The 24,848-nt window shown below is 44.0% G+C and overlaps 3 protein-coding genes across 4 annotated transcripts; 1 reads left to right on the top strand and 2 right to left on the bottom strand.

The window, feature by feature from the left end:
• Positions 1-857: 857 nt before the first annotated feature.
• On the bottom strand, positions 858-7,044 carry CDC26 (cell division cycle 26). 2 transcript variants are annotated; one of them, XM_012721128.1, is made up of 4 exons: positions 6,861-7,044; positions 5,111-5,199; positions 4,521-4,642; positions 858-1,270 (listed from the first exon to the last, which is right to left on the bottom strand). In XM_012721128.1, the coding sequence occupies exons 3-4, from the start codon at positions 4,599-4,601 to the stop codon at positions 1,094-1,096; spliced, it is 258 nt and encodes an 85-aa protein (XP_012576582.1). In that variant the 5' UTR covers positions 4,602-4,642; positions 5,111-5,199; positions 6,861-7,044; the 3' UTR covers positions 858-1,093. The 2 variants fall into 2 exon arrangements, with proteins under 2 accessions (XP_012576582.1, XP_004677477.1); XM_004677420.2 differs by having other exon boundaries at positions 6,865-7,044.
• A 37-nt stretch (positions 7,045-7,081) lies between these two features.
• PRPF4 (pre-mRNA processing factor 4) lies at positions 7,082-22,786 on the top strand. The gene is made up of 14 exons (XM_004677419.2): positions 7,082-7,206; positions 7,964-8,141; positions 9,687-9,873; positions 12,255-12,342; positions 12,722-12,801; positions 12,958-13,051; positions 13,526-13,620; positions 14,701-14,759; positions 15,196-15,319; positions 16,683-16,772; positions 18,662-18,784; positions 18,871-18,978; positions 19,064-19,182; positions 19,682-22,786. Exons 1-14 carry the CDS (start codon positions 7,180-7,182, stop codon positions 19,873-19,875), a joined length of 1,566 nt encoding a protein of 521 aa, XP_004677476.1. The 5' UTR covers positions 7,082-7,179; the 3' UTR covers positions 19,876-22,786.
• A 443-nt stretch (positions 22,787-23,229) lies between these two features.
• Positions 23,230-24,222, bottom strand: RNF183 (ring finger protein 183). The gene has a single exon (XM_004677418.2). The coding sequence runs from the start codon at positions 24,195-24,197 to the stop codon at positions 23,619-23,621; it is 579 nt and encodes a 192-aa protein (XP_004677475.1). The 5' UTR covers positions 24,198-24,222; the 3' UTR covers positions 23,230-23,618.
• Positions 24,223-24,848: the final 626 nt, after the last annotated feature.

The following is a 24,848-nucleotide window of genomic DNA, read 5'->3' as shown; positions in this document are numbered from 1 at the left end:
TTTCTCATTCTTTGTTAATAAAACATGGAAATCTGAGAACTGCAACCTCCACCTCCAATCCCTAACACCCCCACGTTCTCAGACCCAACAGTTCTTACAAGACCTTTATTCTAGTTTTATATAGGACCTTCAGTTCTGTGGATCTTTTAACAAGGAAAGCAAACTTTCCTTTCCAAGGAAAGAAGTCTAGGAAAGCAGCTTAGCAAGTTTAGAAGCATGGGTTCAAATCAGCTCTCTTCCTTAATAGCTGGGCATCCGTTTCACCATTTGTAAAATTAGGATCAACGTCTCAGGAGTCAAAGATCAATGAGATCATCTGCATATAGTACTTAGCACAGTGTCTTACACACAGGGCCCTCAGCTTGGCGAGACCTAGGAGGGGAAGGGAAGAAGCACAGGGTAGTGTCTCAAGCTTCTCTGCCTCACACAGGGAAGTGGGCAACAGGCTGAGGGGACTCAATTCTCCTTTGTTTATTTGTCCTCTGTACTGACCTTTGCAAGCTTCAAGATAACACAGAATTTGCCTATCGGAAGCCTCACTGTTTTTCAAGAGTGTAAGGTTAACAGAATTGAGATCCTAGATAAAACTAGAATAATGGTTTTGTAAGAATTGAAGGAAGACTCTTCTATCCCTTACTCTCCCGCATTCTTATTACCCAAATTTAAAATATCCCAGAAAGGTTGGCTAAATTCGCTTTGTTCACCAATGTCAATAAATGCCTACAACACTACCTGGCACAGAGCAGGCTTGTTGAATAAATGAGTTAAGTGAAAGTCAGTGATGGAGAGCTTTTAAAGTCTAGGTTACCAGCGTTATTACTATTACACTTCATTAAAGATGCCACACACCATTCCAAAAATATATTTATTTTTTAAAACAAAGGCCAGCCAAGTTTTTTAGAGTCAAATTTTCCAGAAACCAAGAGTTTGAATGTCAGCTTCAGGTGAAAGTTAAGCTGGAGTAATCTCATGCAGAAATATTTCTATGTGGGAGGTAAACATTCTGCTTAACTGTAAGCTCCCAGTTCTCTAAATCTTGTTTGTAATTCTGCCATCTCCATTCCAGGGCTCTGGCACTCAAGGTCATCCACCTCTAAAATTCAAAACTTCCAAACTGAGATGAACGGCTGTTGGGCTTGGGTTGGGGTTTATAACCGATTCGATCATGAATCATTTGCTCCCGACTCTTGGGGTCACTGCCCAGCCCCACGGCTCCTTCCCCATCGCCGCCTCCTACTACTTCCACATCTTCCTTTTGTTTTTTACGGGTCTGAAAGCATAAGAGTTTTAAGGTTAAGGCAACATTCTTTCCATCAGCAAACATTTGGCCTGTTTTAGAGCAACTCAGGAGGGAGGGGCCTGACTACCCGGTACTTGGTACAGGAAAAAGGGCAGTGTTGAGGCCTTTGGAACACTAAACTGAAATCCTAGGTTTAGATGGTTAGGGGCAGAGTGAGGATACAGGGACAGTTATAAAAGATATAACCCTTATCCTCCAGAATGTCACACTTTTAACAGGGAGACAGGTAAACAGATAACTGCAACATAGGCTGACCAGGGCTGTGGCAGAGAAACCCAAATAGCTACGAAAATAAGGAGGCAGGGAGCTAGGTGTGCAGGGACAGAGGTTCAGATCTCCAGCACCTGCAGCTGGAAAGAAATAAGAATTAGCAGACTAGGGAGAGGAGCCAGTGTTTCAGTAGAGAAGAGCTAGAAAAATAAAGGAACTGGTGAAACAACCACTAGAAATTTACAGCCTTGCTGATATCCTGAGGTTAAAAGTAGCACAAAAAACTAAAGGTGTGGTGCTATCTTATCAATCAAAAGGACTGAGCTAGGGGATTTCATTTTGTGTTCAGATCAAAGGTTCAGCCCTTAGATGGCAGGTGAATATAGAATTCACAAAGTCTACTTCTCAGTTCAGTATTTTCAGAGACACTAACACTTAACCCCATAACACTATGCCCTGGCTGGAAAGCTATTAGATGATAATAACTTTCTCTAGGAGAGAGTACAGATGTTCTGTCTAGAGTTTACTGGAAAAATGGCTCAGCTAATCACTGGAGTCACTGCCATTCTTCACCACTTGCCTCTGAATTGTATTTAAATGCTAATGTCAAAGTAGCATAGTGAATCCAATAAAGTACTTTGCGTGTGCATGCACATGTATGTAATGGCCTTCCTACTCTCTAGTGTACACTACCAATAAGTAACATGAGAAAGTTCTACCCAAACAACTTTATGAAAACAAGTTCTAAAAGGCAAATAACACTATGATTTTATAAATGAGAAACTCTTGAAACTATTCAATGGGATGAGATCATTTAAAAAGACTTCCCTCAGTGAACAACTGCTGATGGTTTCAGAATCTAGAGTCTTGATACATAATATAATCAAGCCAATTTCATTAATAAAATGGAATACCAGTTTTCTACTGCTTTCATTGTTGAGGGTAAGACTGCCCCTCCCTCCCAAGTTGCTCTAAAACAGGGCCAATCCACTGGATAATTGCCTTTAGTAAAAAGACTAAAGTGAGCTGATTTTGCAGAGTCAAAGTTCAATATGCTAGTACTTTATGAGACTCATTACAACTGATGTTTAAACCACACTTAAAGTCACCCTTAATAAGACATTGCCAATATGAGTTTTTGAACAGCAAAAATTATGATGCTTTAGAGAACACTAAAGTCTCCTGTAGTGAGGAAAGGGGGGGCGAAATTTATTTGTCTTAACAAGAAGCATATACAACACAAGGCACCATGTTCATGGACAGGTGATGTCCTCTGCCTTAAAGTACAAAGAATCTACTAGGTTAGCAAATGAAAACAGACTAGTAGTGAAGACCTCCTAAAGGCCTGGAATTGCAGGCACTGATGCAGGAACATATGGCCCAATGTGAGAAAACAGCAAACCTCTATTGTGACAGGGTGGTCAGCCCAAGGAGAGAGTTGAGCCTAACACAGTGGAGACAGTCAAGGAAAACTTCTAGAAGAAGCCAGGTCAAAAGATGAGTGAAAGTTAATCTGGTAAAGAAAGGAAGGGTATTCCTGGCACAGGGGACATACCGTACAGAGAAGCTCAGATTAAAGGTAAAGATAACTCAGCAGTGGAAGATAAAGTGGAGTGATAAGCAGGAACCAGGTTATAAAGGGATGTGTATGCCATTCTAAGGAATTTGGACTTTATTCTGAAGGCCACTGAAGAAGTTAAGGCTTATTAACAAACCTCTACTACCGTGGCTATACTTACAACACATATGGTTAGCTCCTAGATGCTGGTGAAGACGATACTTAATTTCTACAATCAGGCTTCTAATGTAAGTGGGTTTTACAATATAGAATTCACTGTAAATTAAAATGCTATGAGCTAAAATCAAGTGCTTTGAGAAGCCCAAATTAGATGGATTCAGCATGGAGAGGAGTGAGACCCCTAACTTAGATAAGGTATTGGACAGTAAGAAGCCCCTCACACTAAGGGAGTGTCTATGAACTGAAACATGAAGAAAAGAGGGAAATTCCAGGCAGAGGAAAGTAGGTGCGCCTGGCGTACAGAGTGCAAGGCAAAGGGACTCAGCAGGCGAAACCCGAAGGGGGGCCAGAATGCACAAAATCCTGTAAGCAACCATTAGGAGTTGAGATTTTATTCTAAGTGCAGGAAACCACTGAAGTGTTTTAACCAGGGCCTGGGTGACGTGATCTGAAAATTTTCCAGATCATTGTAGACACCTGATGATGAAGAATGGATTAAGGAGACAAAAATGGAAATAGACCACTTAGGAAGCTATTGAAATTATACACAGAGAGATGACAGGGTTAGACTAGGGTTGTAACAGTGGAGATGAAATGGTTTGGATAGATTTGCAGAAATATGGAGTAGAATCAAAGGGTTGAAGAAAAATTAACTACAAAGGGTCCAGGAGAACTCAAAATGACTCCGAAGTTTCTGAATTGAACAAATACATAGCTACTGAGATGGGAACACTAGGGTAGAACTGGCTTGAGGAAGGTTTTTGTGTTGATATGTTAATTGTATTAGGCTGAATAATGACCCCCAAAGCTACTGGATCTTGAGATAGGGACATTATTCTGGATTATCTGGGGTCATCACATGTTAATCTCTCTGGGGGTGGGGGGGCGGTAATTTCAAAGACAGAAAAGAAGACAATCTGATCACAGGAAGAGATTGGAGGGATGCAGCTACCAAACACGGGAAGAGACAAGACACGGATTCTGCCCTAGAGCCACTGAAGGGAGTATGGTCTTGCTGACACCTTCACTTGGACCAGTGATACTAATTTCTGTTCTACAGAACTTTGAAAGAATAAATTTCTGCTATATTATACCACCATGTTTGTGGTAATTTGTTATAGCAGTCAAAGGAAGCTGATAATAGGTGAAGTCTTACATACCTGTAAAGAGCAAAATAGAGATTTCAAATACGCTGTTTTGTGCACAAAAGAATCTGGAGGCCAAAAAGTTAGAGCTATTATTTTAAATATTCCTAAGGGTTTGCAAGCTTACCTCCAGGTCCTTTCGAATGCTCTCGAACTCCTCGATGTCATCAAGCTTCAGCTCCAGGCGTGTTGGTTTCCTTCGCAGCATATTGAAATTAACACTAAGGGCCAGGCCCAGTGAACTTCTGGCTGTTGAGAGTGACAGAGAGAGTGAAAAACTGGAGGATAAACTCAGCCACAAATACAAGGACAGGTGAAGGGGGTACTATAGATAGCAAGAGTCAGCAAATGTCTTTTGTAAGAGTGCACATTAAAAGGAATGGTGATACGAAAGACTCATCTGGATTCACAGTGTGTATGATTATCACACTGCATGATGGAGAGCTAAATTCTATCATCAAAAAAAACCAAAAAAACCCTTTAAGACCTTAAAGTAGCAAGCTGCCTATGAAAGAAGTCTAAGCAACAATCATTTTTATTTCATGTCCAGTCACAGTCAAAGAAATAATCAAGAGAATAAAGTTAAACTATCACATCTTAATTCAGTAAAGTTAGTGGGAGAGGACAGATCAACTCTATAAGAGAATTGTGAGATTTACGATCACTGTCAAATGGTAAGATCAGTACAAAATCTCATGAAAACACCTTCTCACTCACCAATTCACAGGGTTCTCAAGGTGTTAAAGTCTTTCCCGAATGGATAGGTCATTCATTAAACACTTCTGCACCAGCAGGCACAATACTGTCTGTGGGAAAAACAAGTAAACAGAAAACTGCAGCATATAGTGTATTAAAAACACTGATGAAGGAAATGCAACGGCATCATCCCACAGCTAGGTACCCAATTCAGTCTGGGTCAAGTGCGGGGCAAGCAGGGACATGGGAAGATTTCCTGGAGCTATTTCAATTGATTTGTGAAGCGCAAGCATAGAGAACAAGTTTTTGAAAGCACTCCAAATTCTTAGCCACAGCAATGCCTGTGTAACCAAAAAACTTCATTTTAAGAAGAAAATAAAACTTCCAACTGGGTTTAAAATCTGTTGAGGACATCCTCTTAATGTTCTCCACAGGCGAAGGGGGTACTATAGATAGCAAGAGTCAGCAAATATCTTGCTGGATAAAATAAGGGTTCCAAATAAAAGGAAGTGGGTTTTCCTTAAGCACTCTGCTTGCTTTTCCTTTCCCATTCCTTACTTTTCAATTTTAACACAAGAATCCTGTGAAGTTGCTAACCCCATCCCTATTTTACAGGTGAAGTAGAAGCTGGTGAGTTAAGAACTATTCATCTCCTATTAAAATTATATATAGGTCACATGGTGCATATAAAAACGAGAATGATGTAAGTGAAAGTCCAAAAGCATGTGCAATTAGTACATGTATCTAGATGTAATTAAGACTGTGAAGTATGTAATTGAAAGAAGTTTTTTTTTCTCCCATGAAGCATGGGACAGATACTGGCGATGTTACGATTACAAAACAGACACGTGACAACTTCAAATTGCTCCGCGCCAAATCGGATGCTACCTTGACGCCAATGTAGATGTATGGTGAAAAGGAGAGGAATGCTTGCTTAAAGAAAAGAAGCCTAGATTTTTCTTAAATTTTTTGCACACTCAACTCGCCACTAGGGGGAAGCAACGACCAAGTGATAACGCGCCGGTTTCGGAGGAGAAAGGCCAGAAGACAACGTAAGCGAACCGCCACTGGTTTGGGCCAATTAGCTTCGTCTTTTAACTAGATCTTCGTTTCCACGTCTGTGTCTGTACTCTGCAGTCCTGACTGAGTGAGGTTCTGCAGAATAAGTTCCTTGTACGTTCGTTGCCATTTAATAAACGTCAACATCCGTTGTTATTATAATTGTCGTCGCGGAAGGATAGGAACCTCTATCCAGCCGGGGAAGCATCATTGTTTTCATCATCTCCACCCCCAACACGAGAGCAAAATTCTGCTGTATCCGTGACGCCCCAGCACCCAGCGGAATACTGGACCGTGCAGTCACACGCTTGTCAGTAGTGTCAGTAGTGACGCCTGCGTGCAGTCTACCTGCCGCTTTCCCATCCATCACCTCACCCTGAATCAGATACAAAGACAGGCAACAACAAAAGCAATCCTCGGGTCTTTACTTCATTTGAGCGCTCTAGAGAGTTCTTTGATCTCAATCTCCGGGCAGCCCAAACCACAGAAAATGCCAGCTTAGAGGGTGCTTTCAGGAGACCCTTCCCACACGGGGCCAGGAGAACAGCGTTCCTTCCACACCTCCAAGGCTGCACTCACCCCACCGGGGCCAGGGTTTCCATGGCAACGCGACCCTCCCTGGCACGTCCAGCTCTCGGGGCTGGGAGCCATCGCAGGCCGGGAGCCCTCGATTCGCTCGAGAGGTCAGCCCAGGCCGCCCGACTCCACGCACCTACCGCTTCTCGATCTCGCTCAACTCCTTCCCGGACCCTTGGCGACCCCCCAGAATCGTCGGCTCCACAAGCAAGACTACACCGCTTCCCAGATTGCTCCTAGCCTCCCTGCTTGCAGAACTTCCGAGGCTCTCGAGTCCTCTCCCTGAGCCCCGTCTCTCTCCTACTACGATTCCCATCATGCTCCACGACGCCCAGGACGCTGCGTCTGCTCTCGGCCCACTTCCGTCCAGTGACGTAGTTCCGCTTTGCTGGGCGCGCGGTGGACGGTCTCAGACGTAGAGCTCTCGCTGGGGCTTGGCGGCGCCGGAGCCTGGCATGGCTTCCTCACGGGCCTCCTCCACGGTACAGATCGCAGCCCACGCTAGCAGGGAGCGCGGGGCGGGGGCCGTCCCTGCGGGAGGGGCCGCTGGGAAGCGGGGCCAGGAGGTGGCGGACTGTGGAGGAAGGCGAGACTCCGTCTTGTCTTCACAGGGCAGCGTTTTCCTAATCCCTGAGAGCTTTCTTGTGCTTTCTAGCTCGTTTGCACTTCTCGACGCGAGCGGGAGCGGCAAACACATCTTCCTCTTAGTCCAGAAACGCCTCTGAAAGAGAGAAGGGTCTTGGCCATGGTTCAGGTCCATGTCAGACCCTCTGATTGGAAGGAGGCCTCCTAAATTCCTATCTGCTGTTTCGCACCTGAGAGCTTTTGAAATGTATAGAGCAGTAACTTTGTAACCAGTTTCCCATTTGCTTCTACTTGGTTATTTCCGTTATCCTTGATCACGCCCCTGTGTTGAGACATCACCCTGGGCGTTTTATAAAACTCAAGAAGAGATTGCATTGTTAATCTGGATGAAATGAATATACTTCAGAGTTAACCTTTGCTGGAAAGAAGTTGATGCGTTTTACCAAATCTCTTTCTGCAACATTTAAGGGATGGAGAGGTTGAACCAGCATCACCTCCCCATATCTGTGTAGATGCATCTAAACTGGCGTCCAGCTTGTCATTTTTTGCGGGGGAGAAATAGGATTGAAGTTAAGAATGAGCTTAATCATTCAGGAAAATTTAGTCAATTGCTAAGATTAAGGCTTGGATTAATTCAGATCTTCGATTTAACAGGCAACCAAAACGAAGGCTCCAGATGACTTAGTCGCTCCTCTAGTGAAGAAGCCGCATATCTATTATGGAAGTTTGGAAGAAAAGGAGAGGGAGCGTCTGGCCAGAGGAGAGTCTGGGATTTTAGGAAAAGAAGGACTTAAAGCAGGAATTGAAGCCGGAAATATTAACATAACCTCTGGTAATATGCAAGTCTTGAGTCCCTTTTTACCTTCAGTGCTCAAATTTCTGTATTGAAGTATCTAAACTTAGAAGTATCAGAGTTACTCCATTTTTAAACTTGTATTCTGTAAGGCTATACTTTCCCTGCTTTGATTTGCCTGGATAATCTTTTTCTTAAACCCTTTTGAGAACAGCTTTTCTTCCATTTAGTGGTTAGTCATTTTACTAGAGTTCATTCAGTGTGTATTTGGTTTCAAATTGATTCCCTTTGTCTTTGGAGATCTAGCACAGATATAACATTGGTTTGGATTCTCTGGCTCAATATATAATAAAAGGCTTCCTTTTATTAGTTTTCCTGTTTTCTACCCACAACTAAATACCTTTTTTAAGTTATAAAAGTGATAGTTTTTATTTTGAACTGTAGGAAATAGAATATCATGTAATCCTTAATTGAATCTTTTTTCTGAGAATTTCATGATGCTTTAAAATAATTTTTTCCCATAAATAGAACCATAATTTAAAAACTTGTAACCATTTTTCTTTAATGTACTATTGAAGATACCTTTCTCAAAGCTACCTTTGAATGATTAGTGTCTACTAATTTTTAAAGTAAAATTATACATGTTTGTCATAAGAAATTCACACTACAGAAGGCTCTAAAGTGGAAAGACCTCTCTGCAGTGAAGACTTCTGTCATATTTCTCATTGATCCTCCTATGAATTTTTTTCTCTGCACATGCACTTCAGTACTTTTTAATATCATTTATGATGTTTTGAACGTTACTGTATCACCATTGAACCTAACACCAAGATGATATTGTTTTGGTTTGGTAATAGGTTTTTACATTACTTGCTAGAGGACCTCCCTGGTGGCACAGGGATTAAAGTTTCTGCACTATCAAGCTGTCACCAGCCACGGTGACACAAGTTCAGTCCCAGCCAGGAGGTGACCTACATGGTGCAATAGACCTCTCCTTTGTTGCCCACTGCTCCCCTCAGCAGCATATTTCAGTAGGTCTTCCTGTTCCTCTCCCCCTCGTACCTCCGGCCGACATCCTAATTCTTGTAGCATAAGTTGTACTGTGCAAATTATATTTAATTACAAAGCTTTTTGGTTATTCTAGCAAGTGATATTTTTTTCTTTTTTAATAGTTAAATAAATATAATTTGCACAGTAATTATTTTTGTAAGTGTCCCTCTACTGGGCTATGTAGAGAATAGTTTTGGCAGTTAAGATCGTGTTTCTACTTGAGCTTCTGAATAACAGAACTTGTTAACTCATTTGCTAAAGGTGCTCTGTATACTCTTGTTTCTCATCATCTGAGCAATGTGTTTATATAAGCTTGCCAAATAAAACAGGATGGCTTTTCCTGTCTTTAAAAGCTATGTCATTTAGTAGACTATAAAACAAACTATACTATAAAGTGTCTAATATCAATAAACTAGGTAATTAACTTTCTTTGGGGGTATACACAGACTCCATATCTACTAAATTTTCTCATACCCTTTCTGAAGATCTGACATTATGCTAATACCACCTGGTTATTGTTTTCTTTTTTACTAGGAGAAGTATTTGAAATTGAAGAGCACATCAGTGAGCGACAGGCCGAAGTACTTGCAGAGTTTGAGAGGAGGAAGCGAGCGCGGCAAATCAATGTTTCCACAGACGACTCAGAGGTCAAGGCTTGCCTCAGAGCCTTGGGGGAGCCCATCACACTTTTTGGAGAGGGTCCTGCCGAAAGAAGAGAAAGGTGCCCTTTCTAAATGTTCGTTCTTCTTAACCACAGAGTGCTAGTTCCAAATGTCACTTGGCATTTGTAGCTCAGACTTTTAACAGACCATCCCAGGTAACGTCGCCAGAGCCCTTACTGTGTCGTGTGTATATATTTTAACCCAGAGTCTGAGTTGTAGGCAGCTTCACTCAAGGATGCATCTTTCTTTGTAGACTAAGAGGGTGCAAACATCTTTTGTTCCCCCTCACTGCCATCCCCAGTATAGGCTATTTCGTTGAGTGAACATAGGTTCTTCAGCATTGAAAATGTAGACATCAAACCCTTTCTTCATCAGTGACATAAAATGGCAAATGTTTTTTGGCTTTTACAAAGGGGCACTATCCTCAGATAAGGCCCCTCTTGTGCTTTTAAGGTTGCACAGTATGAGTGTCAGGTTAGCCATGTGCAGTTAGGAGAATCACCTCTTGTCTTTTTATCCTCGAAATGGATTCTTCATCTTCAGGCTTCTTGGAAGAGTTAGTTACATTTACCTCTCATTTACTCTTCCACTCACTACAAAATGATTGATCCTTCCCATGTTGAGGTGGTCTCTATTAAGGTCACTATCTCGTTTTCCTAAGAACAGCCTCATTCACTGCCAGCTGCTCCAATTTTAAAAGACTCTCTTTCCTTGGTTCTCATAAAACCAAGTGCCTCTGGTTTTCCTCCTGTCTCTGGTTAATTCTTCTCACCTTGAAGCCTCTTCTCCCCCACCCCCACCTCCCCAGGCTCACCTTTATGTCCTGTGGTTAGAAAACCACCCCCACCCTGGGGCTCAGATCCCCTCCCGTGACCTTGTTCACCATCAGCGTCTGGAGCGGCCGCCAGGGCTCATGGCCTACGCACCCCTTAGACGTCAGACGTGACCCATCTCGATGAACCTTCTCACCCTCTCCTGTGGTGAATTTTCATACCTGAACACAATTTTCCGTTGAAAACCTGCCTCTACTCCTTTATCACTCAGCCACAACATCTAGTCTAGGTTCCTTCTGAAATGTATCTACAGTATGTCCTGGTTTTGTGTCTTCCTTTGCTTTTACATCGAGACTGTTGGGATACTCCCAAACCTGCTGTATTAGTTGGATGCTAATCACCATACAGTATCATACTTAGGACAGCACCAGGACTTCTTTGTGACCTGGTGTCTCTTATGTTTCCAGTCATCTTTTCTTGTACTCTGCTCCAGTCATAAGAAAAGTACTTGGGATTCTAAACCTGATGTTCTCACCTCCAAGCCTTTACCTCAGCTTGAACTGTTCACCAGACTCTTTCAGGACCTGGTGTAGCTGGCACCTCCATAAGCCTTTCCTGACCCCAGACCTGCGTTGAGCCCATCTCTTATGTTCCCTGACAGCATCTGGTGCTTACTCCCGTCATATGAAACACAATGCTCTGGAGTTCCCTGACACTTCCCGCCTCCTAAGTGCCACCACCCTGGCTGTGCAACTTGAAATCAAGACTGTTCCTTAGCTGCTATGTACCTAGCACCCAAGTCAATGTGCGGCACACCGTGGCCCAGAGGGACGGTTTGTTGTCCTCACAGACCAACTGGTAGCTGTCTAGGTGCTAGTTGATTCAACATAGAGCAGGATAATTGCTTGCATTTCAGTTTAGGGACTTCACATAGAGGGTCGAGTGAAAGGAATTATAGTGGAAGTTTAGGCATGACAGTTTGACTCTTAAATAAAGGAAGACACTTGGGGCTTCGAATGGTGAGAGAGGAAGAGAAGTTTCCTCTTTTATTCTCTTTTTAAAGATTCGTTTATTGATGTATACAGAACTGGGGTATAGACCAGAGGTGCAGGGGCAGTGAGAGGACTCACCAGAGACAGAGTGGGGAGCAGAACAGGCAAGTCGACTGAAACACACTGCTGAGGGGAGCAGTGGGGGGGTCAGGAGAGGTCTGCTGTGCCATGTGGGTCAGCTCCCTGGCCAGGATCAAACTCATGTTGCACTGGCTTTGGAGAGCTTCATAGTACTGTGCTTTAACTCATTGTGCCACCAGGGAGGGTCCAGATTTCCTCTTTTATACAGTCTCATTTCAACTCTGATTAAATTTTTTTTTTTTAAAGATTTATTTATTTGTGCATACAGAGCTGGGGTACAGGCCAGAGGCTCAGGGGCAGTGAGAGACTTCACCAGAGGCAGAGTGGGGTGCAGAATAGGCAGATCGAGGAAGTACACTGCTGAGGGGAGCAGCGGGCGGGTCAGGAGAGGTCTGCCATGCCGTGTGGATCTCCTCCGCGGCAGGCGGGAATTAAACTCATGTGGAGGCTTTAGCTTCTCAATGCTGTGCTTTAACCCGCTGCGCCACCAGGGAGGGCCCAACTCTGATTAAATTTTAATCTTTTTTGTTATAGATTAAGAAATATCCTCTCAGTGGTTGGTACTGATGCCTTAAAAAAGACGAAAAAAGATGATGAGAGATCTAAGAAGTCCAAGGAAGAGGTGACATTTATCTTTGGCTTTGTGGTATAAACAAGAAGCAACTGAGGGGCTGATTCTCTGATTTTCTGTTCTCAGTGATTTGCTTTGCTAGGATCAGGGGTGGGGGCATGATGTCTCTGTTCTCTAGAAATAGTTGTTGGCAGTAATATGTGGTTCTTCTGTAGTTATGAATGGAGTGAATTTTCTATTCACGAAAAAGCTATATGGTACTGACACTATAACTTTTGACAAAGAACAAGACAATTACAGAAAGAAACAGTGGAAAATTCGTCCTATTACAGAACAAATTCACCTTTTTGGGCAGTTGCACTAGAGAATTGACAGGGAGGGTGGAGTAGGAAGACTTTAGAATTAATATTTTTGCTATTTTAAATTTTAGTATCATCAAACATGGTACCATGAAGGACCGCACAGTCTAAAGGTTGCTAGACTATGGATTGCTAATTATTCACTACCCAGGTAAGGAGAGCCTCAAGAAGAAGAAAGAAGCTTTTTTTTTTTTTTGTCTTATTCTTCAGTTTCAAGGACTGAGGACCTAAATGAAATGGAGTGGTAGAGAGATGTGTGGGCTCATTTCCAACCCATGTGCTCAGGCTCGTGATGTTTCTGTCACAGGGCAATGAAACGCTTGGAGGAAGCCCGTCTTCACAAAGAGATTCCTGAGACAACGAGGACCTCCCAGGTGCAAGAGCTGCACAAATCTCTCCGGGTAAAATGCTTTTTGCCATTTTCTGGTCTCTCAGAGTTTCACAAATGTTCATTAGATTCTATGTGTTGGCATAACATACCTTCAGGAAGGTAAAGACAGCTATAATAACTCCTCCCTGCTTGCTCGGTGCCATTTGGGAGGGCCACAGTTAAGGTGGCAGGAACCTACTGCACTTTGTACTGAACAGAGGCCCATGGTTCTGCCTTTAACTCTCCTTTTTATTCTGTCAAAGCTGTACTTTAAGTTTGTCCCTCGTTTTCTTGTTTACACTTAGTTGACGCAAAAGCTAGTGATGTCAACGTATAGAAGGCAGCACAGCGTTCCAGATAAGCCTTAACTCCATCCTTTCAGCAATGTAACTGTCTCCTAGTGAGAACCTTGAATTGGGTCAAAACTGTAAACTTTTTTTATGGTGGAATAGTCAGGAAACTTGGATTCACATATTGATGATCAGCATTTGTTTTTGTTTTTAAGTCTTTGAATAATTTCTGCAGTCAGATTGGAGATGACCGACCTATCTCCTACTGCCACTTCAGTCCCAACTCCAAAATGCTGGCCACGGCTTGTTGGTAAGTCACATTTTACACAGACTTTTCCCTACATGGGGAACAGGTTCGGGGGGGGAAATACACTGCATTTGTTAGATGTCTGTCTGTATCCTCTTCCTCTGCTTCTCAAGGTCATGCCAAGCTAGGGATACTACTTCTCTGTGGTTTTGTTAGACAGAAAGCCTTTGAGTACTTCTGACGGCTCAGAGAACCCAGAAGTCTGACATGTGGCGGGCCTGACCCTGGTGTTCTGGAGCAGGTCACGTAGTGAGCTGACAGGCTAAGCACATCTCGATATAGCCTTTCTTTTACAGTTATGTGTCTCAGCAAAATGTTAATCTCTGTAAACTTCTGTTTCCTTAAACTGTAAAGGAAAATGTTTGTGAAGCATTTTGCCATGACAATGCCTGGTAAATGGCACCGACTCAGTAAACATGAATCACTATTTTTATCTTTATTATGTTTTCTACTTATTACCACTTACACAGAAATCTTAAGGATGTGGTCAGTTTGTTGTTTTGTTATTTCGTTATTTTTTGTGGGATTGACACGGTGAACTTCCTTGCACGGTGTATGTGGGACTGCTGAACCGGGCAGAAAGTGAGAGTGGGTCAGGAGAAAGCCAAGGACCCACACAGACCCATCCACTCTCCACATTGCAGTTACGGTCATGATAAAGTAGAAATAGCCTGTTAGAAGAGACATTTGACATCATAAATCATAATTTGTTAAGATTCACCAAAATAAAAAATCTTTCAAAACATATACTTTGTAAATGACACACTGTTTATCTTTAAGAAAGTAGTATCATTGTTCTTGATCCATCTTAAAGAATTTAAATTGTCATCCCTTCCTTACAAATTGATCAGAAGTTAAGGAGAATAGCAACTGTGCTGTGTTGATTAATCCAGATGAGGCCTCTGTTGCCTGAGAACTGGATGTATGTAACCCTCCAAGTTATAAGCCTCTTTTTTGTATTTTTCTGTCTGCCACTGTAAACTTTATTGGGGGTAAGCAGAGATTGTCCTTTAGTAGTGTTACCAAGGTACCTTTTCCTTCCCAGACAACCCTGGCTGAGATGCTTTCCTTTGTATTTGATAGGAGTGGGCTTTGCAAGCTCTGGTCTGTTCCTGATTGCAACCTCCTTCACACTCTGCGAGGTAAGCTCCAGACAGTCTTGTTTATACTTTAGTCTTCTTGACAGTGTGAATTGTCAAGCAGTAAACTGCCTGACACTCAGAACTGGTGTTATTGCAGACGAGGTCAATGCCATTTGTCTGGATTTGGTTTTCTCTGACCACAAAACTAGAAGAGAATGACTTCATTTGTATACTGTTTTTCTCAATGTTTTTCCAACATGCTCTAGTATTTTACAATCCCTATATACCAAAAGCAGAGGTGTTTTTGTCTGTTGTGCCTTTTGAAATAATACATGTTATTAGTTTGAATTAAGTTCATGTTTTTCAATAGTTAATCACTAATATTCTGTGCTCACATAGTCCCTAATATATATCTCCATTATTCATCATAGTCTGTTTTGCAGTTAGGTTGTAAGGGGGTCGTAACCAGGTAACTCATCGCTTAACACTCTTTCAGGCCATAACACAAACGTAGGAGCAATTGTCTTCCATCCCAAATCCACTGTCTCCTTGGACCGAAAAGATGTCAACCTGGCCTCGTGTGCTGCTGATGGTTCTGTGAAGCTTTGGAGCCTTGACAGGTGACTATAACTGTTCTGTTTCCATAATGGATTAGATGGCCCTTGGGACCTGACAAACTGGCATTTAGCCGCAGAGATGCTCTAAGAGTCAAGGTAACTAAGTGTGCAAATAGAATGGAGCATTTCTTTCTCACCGAGGGAGTAACACCAGGTTTTTCTTACTTGTTAATCTTGGGTCTTGATTTTTGCCTCTAACCATGTCTCTGGGCTCCAGTTGTTCTGGAAAGATCCATTGTACCTCCTACACAATAGATTGACATTGGAGAATAGCACTCCATGGTAGATGATCTCAAGATTATGTTCTCAGCAGCATGCTGATTCTTAGCAAACCACCACAGAGGAAAGAAAACAAAGTCAGTCTGGCATATTACTGCCAGGAAAGAAATGCCTCCTCCCCGCAGCAGCTGCTTTGACCCAGACAGCGTTTTCTAGCTACGACAGATTTTGGGTTTTTTGTCCCCAGTGTCTTTATTGTTTTCCAAGAAATTTTTGGAAGCTCCTTGCTGACGGAGAGACATCTGAATTCAGTGGCTTAGTTGTCTTTCTTTGGGAAAGCATATGAGGCTTTTATTCCAGGATTTTTTTAATGGCTCATTAAGTCTCTTCTCTTAGCCAGGATTTTACCTGTGAGCACAGTAGTTTTAATTGGCTTTGGTCATACTTAGCAATATGTGTTCCCCTCGGGCTTTGATTAGTTCTGTGTGTGCACATTGACAGAGTTCCCCTTTTAATTGCCCTCTTTAGGGTTCATGTTTATTTCCTTTCACTGGTGTTTCAGATCTCCTTTCTGTTGCTGGCGTGTAGAATGTAAAGGCCATTGAAATGAAACTAAGCTTCTTTCTACTGAGGTGTTCCTTTTTCTGTGTAACTCATTGGCACATGAAAATTTGGGGGGAGGGGGCGGGGAGCAGCTGTATCTAGAACCCTCTTGTTCCAAAACTGTTTATTTCTGTGACCTTCCATGTCTATCAGAATACCTTTTCTTTTTAGAATCTACATACTGCTTTAATGGAGAGAAACTATTTTGCTTGTCCGATTAAAGTATCTTTTGTTTCTTTTTTCTCTAATCCTGAATGGTAATACCCTTAAAAAATCACTCAGTATTTGAACTGAGGATGAAAGACAGTCTTTATTCAAGGTCTTTGGGCATGTGCTGTGTGACTCCTGGCACTGTCCCATATGCTTAAAACGTCGTAAAGTGACTTAAATTACTGTGAGCCCTAAAATTCCAACAAGTTTCAAGTTATAATTTGGTCTCTCAAATCACATAGAGTGGGTTCACTTATGCACAACAGTAATAAATTCAGTGCATGTACATTTAACTTTAGAGTTGCTTGCTCTAATAAGCTTGATTCCTTTTCAGTGATGAGCCGGTGGCAGACATCGAAGGCCATACAGTGCGTGTAGCCCGTGTGATGTGGCACCCGTCGGGGCGTTTCTTGGGTACCACCTGGTAAGCCATTGTGTTGTTCTGATGGTACAGTCTGTGGCCACTTGTTAAACCTTTTCACCTTAGCTGCCAGATAGAACTTCAGACTCAACATCTTTAATAGGATTTTCTTAGGCCACAGCAAATCTGAATCAGAAGAGAATATGATACAGTTAGGGCTAAGAACATTTGCTTTGAAATTGCAGTTAATCTGAATTTTCAGTCACTAATGGCCAGAAGACTGGTTTCACTCTGCCCTTTCTTGACTGGTTCGGAGGTGTACCTGTTCTCTGGTCCACATTGTATTGTAGTCTTGACAGAAGCACAGTCTTGACATAGAGAAATACATATGCTCATGACCCACATCCTTGTCCACAGAACATGTTCATCTCCCTGGGGCGGGGGCTGATGCTCCTCCCAGACCCTCCTCGTCTGAAGTGACCGTGGATTAGATTTCTGTTAGCATAAATGAACTGCATGCCATATGAACTCACTGGCACCTGGTTTCTTTTACTCAGCATAACGTTTTTTAAGATTTGTTCATGTCGTTGCATGTGTTAGTAGCTCCTTATTGCTGAGGAGTATTCAGGTGTTTTTATGTTTTTTATTTTAAAAAGCAGGTTTATTAGGGAAAGGGGACAGAAGAATAAAGGACACTCGCTTAGACACAGTGGGCAGGGAGAGCTGCCCCGAAAGGAACGGCTTTGCTGAGAGAGACCTGCATGGCGCAGGCGGCGGGCGGCCCTCAGAGCTGCGTCTGCCGCTCTCGGCTGCTAAGAGACGCCGGCACGGCGCAGGGCAGGGCAGGCAGGAGGCTGTGCTGTGGGGAGGCAGAGAGTTGACAAAAAGGACACCTCGGTGGCACCAGTAGGCCAGAAGGGCTGCGAAGATTCAGCTTTGTAACTGCCGGGCTTTGTTTTTTCACTTTCAGTAAAGACATTTGTTCCTTGCTAACATTTTTTGTTGGTTTACAATTGCGTGAATGCCATGTTTTGTTTTTTGATCCATCCACCTATTCGGACACAGTTTCTGGGTTTGGACTGCTCAGAATAAAGCTGCTATATCTGTTCTCTTATAATGCTTTTTGTTGTCATATTTTTACTTTCTTTTGAATAAATACCTAGGAATACAGTTGCTATGCCATAGGGTAAATGTGTGTTTAACTTTCAACTGGAGTTTCACTGTTTATGTTTCTGGAATTCTGTGTCCTCACCAGTGTCAAGTTAGCGTTTTGCCCACTCTGGCAGGTGCATGCTAGAACCTTGTGGTTTTGATTTTCGTTATCTTCATGACATTCGGTTCTGGGAACTGTGTCATTTGTCTCCTAGCCACTTGTGTGTTCTCTTATTCACATTTAACCTTTTTTTTTTTTTATTTTTTTGTTTGTGTGTTTAGTTTTTATTTCCACCTGCATAGACAGTTCTACCACCATTCAATAGGCAGACTTTATGTATTTACCCTATTAATTTGCCTTGGCACCCTAAATGAAAATTACTGGATTTTATAAATAGCTAGTTCCATTTTTAAGATTCTGTTCTGTTCCTGTTGATTGAGCTGTTTGTAAGTGACTTTTGTATTCCCAGTGTCTACATTAGTGTCCCATAAATGCTCAATGACTAAGAGGACATGATGGGAGTGACGAAGGAAGTACCAGAATTTTTGCTGGACTGTTCTTAGGGAAGTCTTAAATAACCACTGCGGTAGGGTTAGGAGCCCCTGGCTTCCCAGTCAGCACCTAAGACAGAAGGGCTTATTTGTTGAGATATTATTTATCCCAGAAAAGATTTTTTTCATTGATACAGTTGTATGAATAGTTTGAGAAGCAAAACTTAAGCTCTAACTGCTTCATGTGCCTTGCACATTGGAGGAACTGAGTGGATATCTGAGGGTTAATGGTTAGTTTGGTTTTTCAGCTATGACCGCTCGTGGCGCTTATGGGATTTGGAGGCCCAGGAGGAGATCCTGCATCAGGAAGGCCACAGCATGGGTGTGTATGACATCACCTTCCATCGAGATGGCTCTTTGGCTGGCACTGGGTAAGGCAGCTGGCAGTGCGCTTCTCGTGTATGCCTGTCGCCCAGGTCGCGCGGTCAGAGTGTCCATTCGTGTATTATTTTCCCAGGGGACTGGATGCATTTGGTCGAATTTGGGACCTGCGCACAGGACGTTGTATCATGTTCCTAGAAGGCCACTTGAAGGAAATCTATGGAATACATTTCTCCCCCAATGGGTAAAATTAGTTCATTGACTGAGGGGTGGAGAGGTGCTGATCGAAAGTCCTCTTTGTCTAACCTCAGTGTACGTGTGACCCACAGCTACCACGTCGCCACTGGGAGTGGCGACAACACATGCAAAGTGTGGGACCTTCGACAGCGGCGCTGTGTCTACACCATCCCCGCCCACCAGAACTTAGTGACGGGCGTCAAGTTTGAGCGTAAGCCTTCTGCCTACTTTAGGACTGTGCCGAGGCGGGCACGTTTTCGCTCCATGCATGCACACCAGGCTTCAGCCTCATCTGGGAGTGGGACAGGGGAGAGTTTGAACTCTGTAAAGAAGCAAGTTACAGTTTCCTTCCATGCTTTTAGACGGCGCATGCTGCTGCTTGCTAGGAAGTGACTTGCATGCATGACTTGCATGCATGTCTTGCTTCAACTGTTTTCCCTACTAAAGTTCTAAGCATCGACTCCTTAATATTACTCTGAATAGGTTCCTCTCAGGGAAAGAGCCAAAAGACCTGAATATAATATAGTTTGATCCCGAAGTCTGCACTTGTCCATGTTTCCTGGAGACCTCGTAGGAGTGTAGATCAGAGTGTTGGGTTTTTCTGAATGTGAAAGGCCTTTTTTCAAGGTAGTATGTGCTAGTAAGTTTGGGGCTTTTGTTTTCTTGAATTTTTGAATTCCTTATGCAGCTCCCATTCTTTTCTCTTGTAGCTATCGGCGGGCACTACTTGCTCACTGGTGCCTATGATAACACAGCGAAGATCTGGACCCACCCGGGCTGGTCCCCACTCAAGACTCTTGCTGGCCATGAAGGCAAAGTGATGGGCCTAGACATTTCTTCTGATGGGCAGCTAATAGCCACTTGCTCATACGATAGGACCTTCAAGCTCTGGATGGCTGAATAGGCAGGACCATTGACAATGAACTATTCTTGAGCGCTCCCTTAAGAGGCATTTTTTAAAAAAAGGAATTGAAATGCTTTTGTTCTATCATGTTTTTGCCAATTGTATAGACCTTCAGTAGAATTGGATTCCCATGTCAGCCCCCACTCCGGGAAGGCAGCCCTGTCCCTGAGTGTTGGGGAACCCTTTTCATGGTTGGAATTTAAATACCCATCTTCAAGCCCTGCCACAACTGTGTGGATATTGTTTTACTACCCTATTGCCTCTCTCACAGCCCTCAGGATTGTGGCTGATTGTACTTTTAAATCCTTGAAATTTATTTACATGGTAGATGTTCTGGATTACATGTCAGCCACAGGGCAAGGCAGCTGGACTATAGCCTGCAGGCCCTCAAGGAAAGAGGCACATCTCATCCCACACTGGCTCAACAATACCTGAGAGCGAGAACTTTCCTTTTGATAATGGGAGGTGAAGCAGTAGACCACAGCTGTGCTCGGGATTATGCGGTAAAGAAGATTTTACCTCTCTCTGTTGTGTTCACTTGGGATGTTCATGACCATCCGGAAGCTCAGAACTGAACATTCACCCTGTCAGAAAATGTCTTCCATTTTGCTTTGAAGTTTGACATCATTGGTGTTTACCCCAGAGCTAGGCTGTATGTCAAGTTTCAATGAAATTTTTAGAAAGCAAACATCTATGTACAATCTCCTTTCTGGTGTTTTTTTAAAGAACTTACTCTTGAGGTTGCAGTGACTCCAAAATATCACTATGTGGTACACCTGAACATCAACTTTTTTTTCTTTTATTACACACTAGCTACAGAGTAAAAACCCTGTTATAAAAACCATCCTTGAAAAGGTTATATTATATACTTAAGAATTCTCTGAATCTAGCCATTGAGCCAGAGAGGTTCGTTTTTGGTTTGAGATAAAACAGATGATCTCACACATGACTCAACGCCAATTTCCATGTCCTTAGTGAGCACTCTGTTCATTTCTTTAAAAAACCAAAAGCCTGCTGCACTGTAGGCCCAAGTGCCCATGACTGGAATGAACCATGTCACTGTTGCTGGCAGCCAGGCAGCAGTGACCCAAATGTGTAACCACTGCAGTGTCCAAGTACCCAGTAAATGCACCCACAAGTAACAGGAATTGAAGACAGGATTTGGAGAATTCAGGGAAGGCTCAGATACGGCTTCGCCTCAAATGTTTAAAACACTTCACTGTCCACAAGGGCCAGAGTGGCTTTGTCCAGCTCTATGCTGCAAACTTTTAAGAACGTGTGATGCATCGTTTAACGCTGTGTAATCTGATTTCAGTCACAGCCAAGTAGTTGTATATCCTGTGTATTTGCTAAAGCTTCTGAATTCTTCACTCAGTCCCCTGTTGGGCATTTCCCTGTTTAGATATTTATAGATTTTATTTCCTCAACCGTTGGCTGTGAAAAGAGATGTTGTTTTCACTACACCTTATATGTATGTAAAACAGTAATAAACATTAGCATAGTAGCACACAACCAGGGTAGTGTGCTCACAATGCTTCCATTTTTCAAGTTTAAATTTTTTTTTTTTTTAACATCTAAGCTAAGAACAAGTGTCTTGTAGAATATGCACTAGAATTGTTGAGATGGCAGCTAAGGAACATAACTCAAGTGTCACTCAGATTATGGTGAGGTGAAGTCCCAGCCACGGAGCAGGGCTCATCTCTCCCTGGACACTGCAGGCCCATCCAGGTGTTTTGGCTAGACTCAATTGCAGGAGTTAAATGATTAGCTCCCCTTGGAGCTAAAATTGAAACTGGAACAAGTTAAGTAACTTACTCAAGGTTACGAGTTAGTGGAGAGGCTGGGCTGTGACCTGTCAAGAGGTTTCCTAGGCCTTTACTGAGTGTGTCGGCAACACTGGCCACAAAGACCGTGCAGCCTGTGGTGTGTCCTGGCACAGCCTGCTCTGCTGACAGCCCACCTTACACCGCCCTCTCGGTGAGTCGCTGCAACTCTGACTTCACGCCCAAGGGAGCTGATTTCACTGCTTCTCTCGTGAATTTAGGAATCTAGTGCTTTCCAGCAGGAAGCTTGCTGCATTTCAGGATTGGTGGTATTTTTGTGTGGAGCTACCCGAAGCACTGCAGCATGTCTGTGCCATTCCTGACATCTGCGTTATGACGGCTGACGTAACGGCCAGCCCACCCTCTCTCTGGACCACTAAAATCTGTTTCACCCATTTCCAAATGCCCCTCCAGGAGGATGTCACTGCCCCAAAGCTGGAACCACTGAATATGGACATGGAAGGCAGGCACTGTAGTGTTCAGTGGGGCCTTCCCGCTCCAAAAGGGCAAACTCTTGTCTTCCTCAGACGGTGTATTAGCCACTCAAAGGGTGAAAGCCCCCTTTTGGCGCAAGATCACCACTTAACTAGGTGAATGACCTGAACAAAATAAACTTTTGTTGGAGCCCTAATTTCTCCTACGAAATGGGAATGGGAGTGCACCCAGAAGTCCCTAGTGGACAGGCAAATCGTCCTAAGCTTTCCCCAGCTCTTCCTCAGCCCCCATCCTAAGGAGCTGTAGCTGGCCCTCTGGGCTCTGAGCACATAGTGAGATCATTGCCTAACTTAGCTGCCACATGTTAAGAAGATGTGAAGTCAGTGGAGAGAAGTTGAATCCCAGCTTCAGTGTAATTATCTTCGCTGGCGCAAATGGAGAGGTAGGTGCTGGTCCCCTGAGGGATGACTAGGCGGCTTTCCGATTGTGTAATGGAGAATGTTTCCCTTCACGTTGGAGCTTAAGACTTTGATTTTACTAAACATGAAGTATGTGTCTTGGCTAGTTGGAATTTCTTGTACTTTAAGGTCTCTCAGGGAAATTTGTGGAAGCTGCTTCCATTGACCTCACAAAATGTTATTTAGAGCAAATAAAACTCAATTTGTGGACTCTGAAAGCTTATTCTCTAACTCTGAATTCTACAAACCCAAAGAAACATCTCATAATGATGGTATTTTAACAAGACTCAGGTTATTTCAAATCCCAAGCCACCGGGCAATATTAAAACAAGGGAAGCAGAAATCAAGGCTTTAGAAGCTGCAGGGTTAGCAACCTGTAGGCAAGCAGTGGCCTAAGAACCCAACTGTATCCATAAATCACAGAGTGGCAGGTGGTTCAGGAAGTGAATGCGCGTACCCCGTCGCTGGCAAGGGTCTTCTGTTACCCCTGGGTCATCCAACCTTGTCTCCCTTTGACCATACCAGCCGTATAAAGGGTTGCTGAATGAGTAAGTTGAGTACATTCATGAATGCCGGCCATTTTTACTGGAATTGCTGGCAAGATAGTCAAAGAGAAAACACATTTTGTTCATAGAATTTAAGTTATTTAGCAACATAATAATAAATGGGCGGGGGGAGGGATGACCTGAATTTGAAGCAGCTCCAGTAAGATGCAACTTGCTCATTGGGCCAGTCAGGTTCCCAGATACCTCTGTCCAGCCTTTGGCACAGCTTGCTAGTTAGCTCTGTCGTTACCCTTCCCTGACCCCGCGGTCCATACCCAGAGGTGTCTGCACACCTTTTCCCTTTAGCTTTGAGTAGGTATTATAGTAGGGTTTTCTGTTCCTAGGAGCAAACACATGGCCTAATGGGTCCCTGGAATGTAAATGAACAATACTACAATGGAAGACATCCCCAAGTGAGGCTCCACAGCCCCCATACCCAGCAGCAGCCAAGAATGATTTGATTCCTTGTCCCGGAGCAGTGCTCACCCCACACCCCAAAGGAACTGCTTGGTCCAAAAGATGGAGAAGATGAGCAACAGAGTGACGCTGAGGATGACGGCCATCAGGTAGGCAAAGATCCGGAACTGAGGGTTGCGGAAACACTCCCTCAAGGAGTAGTGGCTGGGGATGGGGATGGGCACAGGCCTGGTGGTGGGGGCCATGTCCTGGGGGGACCCCGTCGGGTTCCTGGGCTCAGGGCCTAGGTCCAGCGTGTACACCCGTGGCTGGCGCAGGAAATAGCAGTTCTTGGGCTGGTCCTTGAGACAGAGCTGACGGCCCTCCAGGATGACATGGTGGGGCTCCAGGCGCAGCAGGGTGAGCATGGCCGTATCTGTAGGCAAGTCAGTGACGGGCTGCCCAGAGGCCAGCACTGTGGGCTGGCGACAGAGGGGACAGAGCAGCCGGCGCCGGACAGGCGTCACAAGGCTGAGGTGGGCCAGGCATTCCACACAGAAGGAGTGGCAGCAGTCCAGCACTTTGGGGGTGTGGAACGTGTTGTTGAAAGGGTTCCAGCAGACAGGACACTCAGCCTCCGGCTCCCGGCCCCGCTGCTCAGCCATCCTCAGACCAGACGCTGGGAGGCCTGGCAGGAAGAAAGGGGAAAGGAGCAGAGGAGCACCTATCAAGCGCTGTCCGTGTGTGGTCCCAGGCTGAGTGTTCTGTGGATTGTGAGAAGGTCTATCACCCATGTTTCACAACTGAAAAACTCAGGTTCAAAAAGGTGGAGTGGTATGTCCCATGTCACCCAGTTCCTATGCTGTCGCAGTTCACCTGGGGCTCCCGCCATGTCCCCCCATCAGGGTGACGGCCTGAGCTGCCCTGCCATTAACGAGGTGCCACTCGAGGAGACTGTATCCCAACTATGGCCATGGATATAAATGCTGCTTAGGCTCCTGTGAGTGTCCTTGGTTGCTTGGACTTCAGGAAGAAGGAGGGAGCCAAGGTCCGGTTTGTGCTAGCGTCCATTATCTCCTTCTCTGATACCTCACATTCCTGACTGGTACAGCGATGGGCTTTGTGAACCCCCTGGTCTGTCCCTCCTCTGAGGACAAATGCCAGCCATCCTGTCCTCTTCCCCTTGGGCAACAGAGCCAACTCTCAAGAGCCCACTGGCCCAATCTCTGTGTCCTGTACTGGGGCGGCCAGGCGGGCTGACCAAGACTCTCCCCCTCGACCTGGAGCTTGGAGAGATACCTGCCCACACCCCCGTC

The sequence above is a fragment of the Condylura cristata genome, unplaced genomic scaffold (assembly GCF_000260355.1).
Source record: "Condylura cristata isolate star-nosed mole 26May11 unplaced genomic scaffold, ConCri1.0 scaffold00006, whole genome shotgun sequence".
Taxonomy (NCBI): domain Eukaryota; kingdom Metazoa; phylum Chordata; class Mammalia; order Eulipotyphla; family Talpidae; genus Condylura; species Condylura cristata.
This window is presented reverse-complemented; position numbering and strand designations above follow the sequence as displayed.